This window comes from Lissotriton vulgaris, chromosome 2_1, assembly GCF_964263255.1.
Source record: "Lissotriton vulgaris chromosome 2_1, aLisVul1.2, whole genome shotgun sequence".
Taxonomy (NCBI): Eukaryota; Metazoa; Chordata; class Amphibia; order Caudata; family Salamandridae; genus Lissotriton; species Lissotriton vulgaris.
The window spans coordinates 1,098,556,945-1,098,569,301 of record NC_141687.1 but is presented as its reverse complement, the minus strand read 5'-3'; the positions used below and the strand labels follow the sequence as shown (position 1 = coordinate 1,098,569,301).

At 44.9% G+C, this 12,357-nt stretch overlaps 1 protein-coding gene across 1 annotated transcript in view; it reads right to left on the bottom strand.

The window, feature by feature from the left end:
• Nucleotides 1-212: 212 nt before the first annotated feature.
• Nucleotides 213-12,357, bottom strand: part of GRIK4 (glutamate ionotropic receptor kainate type subunit 4) — a 1,036,684-nt gene continuing 1,024,539 nt past the window's right edge. The window contains exons 18-19 of the mRNA XM_086958780.1: nucleotides 2,315-2,433; nucleotides 213-569 (exon numbers count right to left, since the gene is read on the bottom strand). Of these exons, the coding sequence (XP_086814906.1) occupies nucleotides 213-569; nucleotides 2,315-2,433 (476 nt within the window). The remainder of the gene's footprint in view (nucleotides 570-2,314; nucleotides 2,434-12,357) is intronic.

Below are 12,357 nucleotides of genomic sequence, written 5' to 3'. Positions count from 1 at the left end.
TCGTGATGCACACTGACCGGAGGCCCTTGCAGCCAACATGGCAAAGCGCCTGGCCTAGGGGCATGAGGCGATCCTTCTGCTGGGCTACTCCTCTGCGTTTTGGAAGCGTGGTAACGGCTTAAGTTTTTAAAAACAACGCTGGAATTTTCTTAAAGAGTGTGTCATAAAAAAGTGGAGTTGTTCCCTCGCTCTTCATAGCAGAGTCATTGATTCTACTCAGGGCCGCTGCAGTCTGTATTCTTCTCCCAGTCCAGGCTATCCTCACTCTGTGACGGCGAGGGCCTGGACCGCAGTCCTTGGAATCGGCGGCACTCCGGACAGACCCGGATGTGAGTGCAACCCCGTGCCACAAGAGCCGCCTCTTGCGCAAGTCTCTGAGCCAGCGGGTCAGGCCCACTCCCCCCACAGAGTTTGCCGTTGCTGAGAGTGGTGGTGGCGCGTGCACGGCGCTCCTCCTGCATAACGGGTCGCGTCCTCACCACACCCACTCGCCGGCGACGAGGCTGGAAAGTGTCTCTGCAGAGGATAATGCTTTGCAACTCAGTCGCCATCTCCTGACACACTGACACCTGCGGGACAGAAGATGAACAATTATGACGTAGGCATTCAGATCAGGATATGTCAGAGAATAAAAAGTATACAGAACATTTACCGTATCTATAGGATTGCAGCCACATGTGCACAAACAAGATTTAGAAGGCCTACAAGAAGAAGAAATTGGACATGTAGTGTAATATTTTCCTAAGAGATGCTACCCCAGATTTACAATACCTGGTCTTAGAATGGCGATACTAGGGGAAATGATTCATTTCTTCTTGGTTTTTGCTCTTTCTATGTGTGCTGCACAGTACACATAGAAAGAGCAAATCGCCATCATTGATTGTTTATGTGCAGGAATGTGTCCCTTCCTGCACATATAGTTTTCTATCAGAGGGAGGGGGGGGGGGGGGGAGAAAGAAAAGTCTGTGATGCTTTCAGCTTCCTTAGTTGCAATATCAAAAAATCAATGCGGAAGGGATCACTTGTCCTGAGTTACCAGGGTTCTATTCTGTTAACCCTAATTCACGTACCAAGGCTCGATAGGCGGTATATCTTGATTCTCCGCCTTGTTGATAGCGACGTGACAGCATCATCATAGGGTTTGTATGCTTCCTCCACCCGGAGGTAAACCCCTGGTTAGTACAGTAGTGATTAGTGATCAACAAAATGGGGGTGTACAATTAAAATTAAAAAAAGGCTTCTATTAACCAGTGCTGATGAATTTTAATTGGTGCTGGAAAGAATACCTTGTTAAAAAGATTGAGCGAGCGTAGGAAGCTTGATTAGGAGGCTTCCGCACTGTGTTATGTCCATAAAAAGGTCGACATGTTTCAGCCACAAGTTGCCCCCAAGGGGTCAAGTTGGCTTTCTTCAGGACCCGGGGACTGAGAGGCAGCACAAGTCGTGCCCAGACTGCCAATGAGCAGGCCCAGCCACTCTCAGAACGCCCGAGGATGTATATTTTGATCACCACAAAGGTACTATAAGGTTTTTTCCAATTCTAGAAGAATATATTCTACGAATCTAACCTCAAACGTAAGGTTACCTCACCCTTCCCTTTTTCACCAGGTCCTGAAGAAAGCCCTGGTACGTGAATGAGGGTTTTTTATCGGCACCGTAACCGAATAAGAGAATAGAACCCTGGTTACTCAGGACAAGTGATCCCTTCCTGCACATATACATTCACCCCTGCAGCGCAGGCATGCTTTCAATATGGCACAAGGGTGCTAGCACTGGCGCTATGCAGTTTTTTTTAGCACCAGTGCTAGGGAAAACGTAAGGTGTGCACCATATTTTTGTAAATATGACACATCCCTGCATTTTGAAAATGGAGCGTGGCATTGCCAAATTTGGCATAATACTGTGCTCCAGCATTTTCTTGTACATATCCCCCTAGGTTTGTGCAGGTTCGAAACACTGGTGGTAGAGTGGGATTGTATACACACAATATACTTGGTGCACAGAACTTTGATGTCACCATCAAATGTGTGCTCATAAACGGATTTACTTCTTTTAACCGTTATACCCAGATTCCATCAATTACTTCCTTGTGCATTTTACTGATACCCACCGCCTTCTTTTTGCTAATGTTTTAATGAGGAAGGAAGTGCAATTAGGTTTTGCTGAGTGGGAATAGGTCTATGCACTTCTAGCTCATCTGTTAGATTCTAGGCGCTAACCTTCCATCCCACCTCCAAAGCACCATTACCAAAGTCACTCGGATAATCCTCCAGCAATGCAACAAACCATGCTGGTGTGGGGACAAACTATTTACCTCGGTCTCCCCAGAATGTCGGACTGTCCACAGGAACTCCAGCATAGCCATAAAAATGGCCACTATCAGACCACAGATCAGGACCACAAAGATCCCTCCAATGTTCTCCATTCCGAGACCTAGGGAAAGGAAGGACATATTGTGTTACTCTGGGGAAACGTCACACGCTGGGAAAGACAGAATTAGATTGAAGTAGCAATTACTAAATAGTCTCACATAACATACACACTATACAGGCAAAAGTAACACTCCATGGAAGTATAACTGACCACCTTCCCCAGTCCTCCCCAGCGCCTTGTGACCCTCACGGGTGAGTAGCCGTTCTTTACAAACCCTGATTGATTGCTTGACCTTCGCTTTAAACCTAGCACAAAAAGACAAACACCTTTGACAGCCAGTCATCTACATCCAAATACATCATGTTGCTTAACCCCTTCCATGCCCATGACGAGCTCAGCTCGTCATGAACAATGGGATTTAAGGGACACCCAGCACCGGGGGAGAATTGCTATAGCATTGAAGGTGTTAACAAACTTGTCTTTAAAGAGGATTATCCCCAAGAACTTCTCACCACGATCCAGTCAAAATGTATTGCTAATTTGTCATTTCTAATATATCCTTCATATTCTCTCACCTGCTTTGTACCGTCTGCAATCGATGAAGATTCACCAAGTGTACCATCCTTGCCACCCTTGTGACCTCTTACTACTTCTTCAAAATTGGCTCTATGCTAGCAGCAATTTCCTCTACCCTCGCTTCCCTTCTGTATCACTCCACATGTTAGTATCCCCTGCGGTACCATCTGCTCTCTTCTCAATTGTCAACGTATTTCTTTAATGAATAATGTATAAGAGCAGAAATAGTTTCTAGACAAAATGAACTACATAGTAATTTAAATGCCACACAGAAATATTGGTCTGGAGTGCATTTACAGAGGAATTTAAGGCACGATTCATGGATAATATGTGAGGGCTACTTAGATTGTACATTATATACAAAGGTATAGATTTCATAAGCAAACTGAGATCAGAGGCTTTGGAAGAGAGGGTTCATTTTTTCTTATCTGGGTTCTTACTTGGCAGAGGTGGGCTTTGAGTGGGGACTCTGCATTCTGGAAGAAAGGAGGTGGTGATTACCTCAGGAGAGGACATACAGTGTAGAGGTCTCTGTACGGAAGGCTCTGAGCATTGGGGGGGGGGGGGGGTAAATGGATTTACTGATTGGTTTCCTGACAGTTGGAAATCAGCATATCGACGTGCATTGACCTACACCAGAGTGAGGGTCTGATAGATAGCATAATACTTGTCTAGTAGCCATCAGGACTGATGATGAGTTTGGGACTTTGGGGTGTCAGAGGAAAGACTGATAGTCATAGTGGAAACTATGACTTTGTCCATCAGGGTAAAGAAGTGGTTTTATGAGGCTCGCCAAGAGCTTGTTACCAGATTTCAGCAGGCTCATTAAAGTCGTGTTGAGGAAAGATTTGGCTGCATGAAATTAGAGGCAACCAAAAAGTATGTTGCTGTTAAAATCGAAATCACTTATAATTCCCTATCATCTCCACCTTCGATCCTCAATTACTACTTGCCTTATTTGCTCAGCCACTACTAGATCACCTCCGCACATGCTGTACCAACTACGATGGTTACCACTTATGCTTTCTAGCCACCACTCGTAGGCGGATCATCCTAGCCGCTGGTACACAACCAGTGAAAAGGACCATCTTTTTTCTGCTTCCACTATCCTACACAATTGTCAATAAAAGGTTTAACCAAAGGAGTCAGGTCCGTAGCGGGACTGACGGAGGGCTGGACCGTAGTACTATGAGAAACAATGAGAGGTAGTGATTATTTGGAAAATTATTTAGAAAAGAACAAGTGTAAATCTATAACACTTGAACAGGTAATTTTATGTATACCCATTAATCATATTTTTGTTTTTTTTGACATTTCTTTCAGCAACAGTAAAAGATGCACTTTACCAATCATCACAATAACTGAACAACTCGTACAAAATTCAAAAGAAAAACAATCAATACAACACAGGAAAACACAGAGCAATACACATTAACACATCAATTCATGAATGTTTACAAATTAATTCCTGTTTCATGACAACCAAAGCTAAGTGAAAAACAAGAGCACAAACTGTGTTTGTCTTTTTAACAGAGACACCTAATGATACGATTGGCTCTTGCGGAATTCCATGCATTAGATCTCATCTTTTTTACACAGACTTGACGAACAGCGTATTGCGGCCCATTTTTTATCTGAGCACGTTGTAATGTTTTTATTCATTTTTTGTGATATGCATGTGTTACATGTTAATCGTTTCTTGACATGGTACAGATAGCCTCCAGCAGCATATTTAGAGATCAATGCCCATCATCTTTTCTGTAGATCACAAATATATATTTTGCATTGTTCATTCAGACACTGTCTTTACTTTAATACTTTGCATCACGCTTTGCTGCACAGCAATGGCAATTTAACCAGGGAAGGCAGCCGGGGTCAATGGTCATCCATGGGATCTCTTTTTTTCTATTTAGAAAAGATGAATTAATAGTCCTACAGTCTAAGGGGCAGCTTTAGAATTTGGTGGACAGGGTAGTTCGTCGCAAACACAACAGAGTAACGGTCATCGAAGGAAGGGATTTACACGATACACCCTTTGTAGTGTAATGTCTTTTTTCCTGTCTGTCACCGTTAGCAAAAATCTGGAGGTGAGGAGCAGAAAAAAATGATTACCCACCCCACACACACACTCTGTGAGAAAAATCTTGGGGTATAGAGGGTCATAAGTTTTTTGTTTTTTTTAAACAAACTCTCACTTTGGGAGTTGTCTCTGAAAGCCAAAACAATGTTAAACCTCTGGTGAATGGCCATCAAAACTGATGACAGTCATCCACCAAATTATTTTGTACATTGAAAAAGAACCACTGTGATGACTGTACCTTTCAATGTGCAGAGATAGTCGCTGGGAGGGCAATCATCTATAAATTTGATGGGCAGTAATCTGTCAAATTGGAAAAACTGTTGTCCTCCACCACACTGACAAACTGAGTACTGTCTGCATAGAGGATGCGGCCTAACGGCCACAGTGGTCGACCTCGAATGCTGGGGAACTGGGTTCGAGTATCGGCAGGGACGCTCAACATCCTGTGATTCTGTGCAAATTACTTACAGCCCGATTCATCAAGCAAAATTGCGCTCGCAAAGGGTCAGATTCTGAGAATCTGGCCCTTTGCGAGTGCAATTTTTGCATTTGGGATTCATCATCCCAAATGCAAAAATCGCTATTAGAGAAATCACATATATGCGAGGAATTGGATTTAAGGAATCTTTAATAGAGATTCCTTAAATGCAATTCATCAACCAAATTGAAATTGCGAATTCGCAATATTTGGTCGCAATTTACCACGAAGTCTGACTTCGTGGTAAATTGCAAAAAAAGAGTAAAAAGCACTTTAGTGCATTTTTTTCTTTTGCATGTTACACACACACATGTCCTTTGGAAATGTGTGTGCGCAACACCTGTGTACATTTGCATTTAAGGGGTGCTACAGGGTGTCCTTTGGACACCCCTGGCACCCTTTAAATCGCTATCTTATTTGCGATTAGCAAATTGCTAATCGCAAATAAGGAATACTCCCGATTCATTCCTATGGGCCAAAAGGCCCATAGGAATGAATGGGAAGTTATTCCTTATTTGCGATTAGCAATTTGCTAATCGCAAATAAGGAATGTGTAGGAATCGCATTTTATTTTGCGATTCCTACATGAATCCCGTTTTGCGAGTCTGTAATAGCGATTCCTTATGAATCGCTATTAAAGACTCGCAAAACGGGTCTTTGATGAATCTGGCTGTTAATCTCCCCGTACCTAATATAATGAATGTGTCCGTTTGTAATGCAGCTGGTGCTTATGTGAAGAGCGCAGATACCTTTGGGTCGAGTTCGCGCTACAAAAAAAAAAAAAAAATGCTAAATCAGGTCCTATATTTCACGTTAGCAGATTCCTCTGCAGTTCCTCAGACTTGTGGAATGAAATGTCAGTGGCTTTAGGGGCAGTGGTAAGGCCATTCTGGTAAAGGTTATAATTAATGAAGGAGAAGAATAAAGGGCCTACTTGGGGGAGAAAGCTGCAAGAGAGAGTAAGTGCTTCACTCTCCTCTATTAACATTTATTTATAGATGTTTAATTGCAAGCAAGCTAGTCATCTTCATTCCTAATGGTTCATCTTGTGTGGCCACACTACTGGATGACGCCAAATCCCATGTTTTGATAAATGTTTATTTGCGTTTGCACAATTAATCAAAACTGTTACCACGAAGGCAATATGAAACCAATTCAAATGTCTTTTCATAGTCTTAGTAAAAAAGAGCTATATTACGTTCTTCTAACCAGACACCATGTTTTCTCTTTCACTCATGTGCATTTTTTAATACTTAGAAACAAGTGCTGCTTATCTCACTTGGCCATGAGGAAAAAATAATCCAGGGAGTGCTGCATTAGATTTTGGGTCCAGGCCTAGCAATCCTGTACACCAATCAGGATAAATATCAGAAATTCCAAGTATGTATGACAAATGTCGCTTCAGGCCAAAAGGATTTTTCTTGTATCGGTAGTAAAAAAACATGATCTGATCTTTTTTTTTACCTGCAGCTCTGGAAAATTTTGTGAAATAAGATAATTTGCTAAATGTACTTTTTTGAACGAACATTGCATATTTGCTATCAGCAGCACTCACCTAAGTAGGCTGAGTGAGCCTTCTCACCATAAAAATCTTAAAACAGTCATTTACTTTTTAAACTGTGCCCACCATTGTGTATTTTTGTAGGACTCATGGCTATTGAAGGCAGGAAAGTGCAGGGCTCAGCTGTCTAGGGGTAGAAAAACAAGGAGCCTCATTTACAAGAAAGGACTGCAGCATGGCACTGCAAGCCCGTTGGCTGTGCCACACTGCTGCACTCAAAGCACAGGAATGCATCATTTCTACAAAGATATGACTGATACCTTTGCTCTACCCTGTGCTGGTGCATAGTTTGCTGTCATGCACTGATGCAGGCACCCTTGCAGCATAGTGCAAGGATGCTTGCGTCACGGGATGATTGTTGATGTGCAGGAAGGTGCCCCTTCCTGCATATAAACAATCTGAAATTTGCGTTTTTCAACTTCTATGTGTGCTGTATTAGCACACACAGAAGTTGCAAAACGTCAATTTTTAATGATTGTTAATGTGCAGGAAGGGACGGTAAACATCGTTTACCACAAATCCTTTTCCCTGCAGGCTATTACAACGCTGTTGTTACAACGACTGCATTGTAACAACGCATACTATTACCCCGCAAGTCGTAACAATGACTTGCGTAGGGGTCAGACGGTGATAGATTTAAAATCCAACACCTTCTCTACTGTTGCATAGACTGTAGTTTGAATAGGAAATTATACTATTCCAACATCGAGCGTCCCCCCTAGAGCTAGTCGTTGTTATGACTTGCGGGGTAATGGTATGCGTTCTTACAACGCGGTTGTTAATACAACTGCGTTTGTAATAGCCTGCGGGCAAAAGGCATGCCCTATAAGGAGGCATATTCGGAAGGAACATCTTCTTGCACATTAACAATCACAAGAATTCAGCACATATAGAAATATGAAAAAACTAGGAGAAATTTATTCATTGCGTCCCCCTATGCCTCCCCTGGGGAGGCGTAGCATTTAGGCTCATTCCCAGGTTTACGATTTCTCGTAAATCTGTAAATGTGACAGGTTCCATGGGTTTTGCGTGGGAACACCCACAGCAAAATCCATGGAACGCCTCTTTCACGGAAAGTGTTGCATGTAAAGTGGTCGCATTTACAAGGACAGAAAACCCCATGCAGGGTGGCTTATCCTGTCCTTGTAAATATGGGGATGCAAAATGCGCCGCCAGTGCATCACAAAAAGTGAAGCACCGGCGGCACAAGGGTCTTGTAAATAAGCCCCAGGGTCTTTAATGATCAAAGTCAGTGTTAATTTGTGTCTGTGGGGGCAGGTGGTGGGCTGGAGCTCTAATTTTTGGGCAGCAGTACTTATGTTTCCTTAATATACTTTGAGCAAGAGCACAACAGAGAAAGGCAAACAAGTGATAATGACAAAAAAGAGTGTTTTTGCAGGGTCCCCATCAGATTTTTGCATTCTGTTATTGAACCTGATTTTGTTGTGTACCTTTCCACTATATAGTGGTAACCTGTTTATGCTTATGCTCTCTACCTAAAATATATATGTTGGCATATACCTTATTGGTACACTTAATTTACTTGTAAGTCCCTAGTAAATGATACTACCTGTACCCGAGGCCCATAAGTTAAATGGTACTAGTGGGCAGCAGCACTCATTTTGCCACTCACTAAAGTAGCCTTGTAAAACGAGTCTCAGGGCTGTGACTGCAGCCTGACTGCCATTTTGACATGACAAGATATACCTTTTGTCAGGGCTAACCTTCATTTTTAATACATATCATTCATCGCTAAGGTAGGCCCTAAAGGCTCATAGTGCAGGGTGTATTGTATTAAAAAAGTAGGACATGCTATTTTCACCCAAAACAATAAAATGTTATATTTCTTGTTCTACTAATTAGATTTTTGTCGTTCTGGTATCATTATATTTATTACATTTCACTATATTGTTCTAAATTGGTTTGGGATTTTTCTTGTTTTGTGCTTTCACTTTATTACTGTTTGCGTGCTGCAAAAATATTTTACACCTTACCTCTTAGAAAATGCCTGACTGATTTTGCAAAACCTCAGCTAATTACTCGATTGCTGAAAAAAATATTTTTAAACTTACGGTGGCCAGGCTAGTTCTCCACCTATTATAGCACTTAATGGTGACCTTATTCTGACTCTTTTGCATGCTTCTTTGATTTTTAATGATAAAACAATAGCAAAGCTGGAAAAACTTTATATTAATAAAATTAAGTTATTACTTGGCCTCTTTTCTTCACCTCCTCAGTGTAAAATTTGGTTGGAGTTTGTTTTAACCTCATTAATTAAAAAAAATATGTGAGCAGTCATAAACTATATATGCGACTACATGAATGCTAAGGAGGATTCCCTGAAACATCAAATGTAGAACAAGCTTCAATTTTCAGGTAATGCAGTGTAACTCTGAGCATTGCTGGTGTCAGTAACACTATGGGGCATATGTACAACGAAGTGGCGGAGTGAGGCGTTAGCCATCATGGCTTAACGCCTCACTCCGTCACTTCAGAGACGCAAGACTGCACCATATTTACAAGGATATGGTGCAGCCTTGCGTTTCCCCCTCTGATGGCGCTACAATTAGCAGAGTAGCGCCAACGCAGGCACCTTTGCATCATAGTGAAAGGGTGTCTGCGTGCAGGGAAGATTGTTTATGTGTAGGAAGGTATCCCTTTCTGCACATAAACAATCCTGAAATGCCATTTTGTCACTTTTCATTTTTTACGGATTGTTTGTGTCCAGAAAGGGTCCCCTTCCTACTCACAAACAATCCAGACGTATTGCTTTTTCCATGTGTGCTGCACAAAGTAGCACACATGGAAAAAGCAAAAACGAGGAGAAATAAAGCATTTATCTTCATTTCGCCAACTTAAGGCCAGGTTTTTCCTGATCTTAATTTTGGCGCTGCCTTCTATATACAATGCCCTTGAAAATAGGGCCCAGCGTCAAAAACAATGGGTGTTGAGTTGGGACACCCACCACAACACCACCTGCCCACCCCTTACACACTAAGCATAGCGTAAAAGGGGGCATATTTACAAGGCAGCGTTAAGTCACGTTAAGTGGCTTAATGCTTCCTTGTAAATAAGACGAGGCCCCTATCACCACCAGAAGGTCACTGAAAGTGACGTAGTGATGGCGATAGGGGCTTGTACATATGCCCCCATAAGTCATAATAATTCACTACCCTTACTGGAATGTTCAAGATTGCTGTGGTTGTCTCGGAAAGCAGACCCAGAAGGTCATCTTGCAATAGATAGATTTAGCCCACCTACAGGCTTACACACACTCCAGTTATACCTCTGATACTTATTTGGCTACATCTCAGAGGTGTTGGACTTGGCCCTTCTGGCAGGTTCACCCCTGAAGTTTATGCTTGCTATATGTGACCTGGGGATGGTGATTCCCACTCTGAGTGCGTGTGGTGAGAGAGGCCTGCCCTCCCATAGGAATGCATGGGGAATGTATGTGTCCCTGGTAGTTCCTGATGCGTGGGGTGTCCAGGGTCGAGTCTGGTATGTGCGAACTCGTGAGATTGAATGCTGCGCAATGGTATAAGCGGTATGATTGTGTCTAGTGTAGAAGCGCCACTTTTAGAAGTTGGCCTATTTGTGTAATTTGTGTCTGGCGTGTGATTGGCTGAAGCTGGCTGGTGAGCCTGGCTCCAAGAGTCTGGGAGGGTCTGCCCCGGTGGTGAATGGAGTGTTTAGCATGCTGATGTGAGGGGAGGAGTGAGCCTGGGCCTGCTTGTGGATTGACTGTCTGGTTTGAGGGTCCTGAATGAGGCTGGGTTTTCCCCACACAATGCTGGCTCCACCCCCTGGGGTTCGTCTGATGTCCCTAGCCTGGCCAGTGAAAGGAATTCCCTACAACAAGTTCTAGCTGGTTCTCCCACTGCCTGCACCCTTTAGACAAAGGATTTTGGGTACAAAAAGGGTGCTGTGACACTCTAAAAATGTTCTTGTTTCTGACTTGAATCCTGCCAGGGGCGTGCTGCTGCTTGGGCTCAGGGGAAGGCTTGCCTCCCTGAGCCCTGCCCAGCCCCTGGATACCTGATGGATGCCTGGAGGACTTCTGGGGGACCCCTCTGCCTTGCCTGGGCTGATTGGGGGACTTAGCTTTGCCCTGGGATCCTTTGGACCTTCTTCCTATCCCCCCAGGACTTTGCTGCATCCCCCGAAGGACTTTGCTGCTTGCTATTGCCCTAGCGCCTGGGGGCGCTTTCCATTGACCCCTGGTGCTTGAGAGCGCTATTTGTGTGTCTAGCGCTTAGGAGCGCTGTTCTTCTCAGCCGGTGCCCACCCGGCATTTGCCCCGTTCTTGTAAAGGGCCCTGGGCCCACAGCAAGGGCCTTCCTCGTTTTAACACCTTCGCTGCTATTGATATTTTCCTCCTGTGCTGACCATCCTTATTTCCCATTGTTCATGACGAGCTCAGCTCGTCATCAGCACAGCTCCACTGTGCCTCATGACGAGCTGAGCTCGTCATGAGCATCGAAGGGGTTAATTCTTATTTCCGAGGGAGCCTACCCCTCGTCATTTCCCCCAAGTTCACCGCCGCTGGCCCGGGACCCCTCGTGATGTCTTCCCCGGGCCGCGCTGGGATTGGCTGCCGGCCCGGGATTCCCCCGTGACGTCATTCCCCGGGCCGCGCCGTGATTGGCTGCCGGCCCGAGGAGATGGGAAGGTCCTGCCCCGAGAGCGAGGAAGAAGCAGGTAGCGGCAGGAGCCTACTCCGCGCTCCTGCGGTTGCGAAGAGAAGCCGCCGACCCCCCCCCCACACCCCCTCCCGGGGCTCCCGAGAGTGAGGGAGAGCCCCGGAGAGCGAGAGGAGGCCGGCGGAGCAGAAGAGACCGGCGCGCCCGACCCGGTGAGTGCAGAGAGGGAGAGGAGGGGTGTCGGGGCACATTGCCGGTGCCCGCCCCTCCCCTCCAGTGAATCCCTTGTTGTGCTCAGAGGCCCGTGGGGCCTCCCCTGATACCGAGTCCCCCGAGAGGGACTCCACCTATTGAATCAGAGCCTGAGAGGCTCAGGGGCAAGTTATGATCGCGAGTCCCCCGAGAGGGACTCCACCAAGCCCCCCCCCGTTCATTCATGAGCCCGAGAAGCTCAAAGCGCTGAAGTCATTTGAATCGGAGCCCGAGAGGCTCAAAGGCGGCCCAGTTGTTTCTCGAGCCCCGAGAGGCTCCACCATTTGGCGTTCATTCCTCCGAGCCTGCGAGGCTCCCACAATGGCCCTATCATTTACAGCTGCCCAGCACTTTGTGGGCAGCTGCCACGTGTAGGTTTGTTCTTGGCTACCTG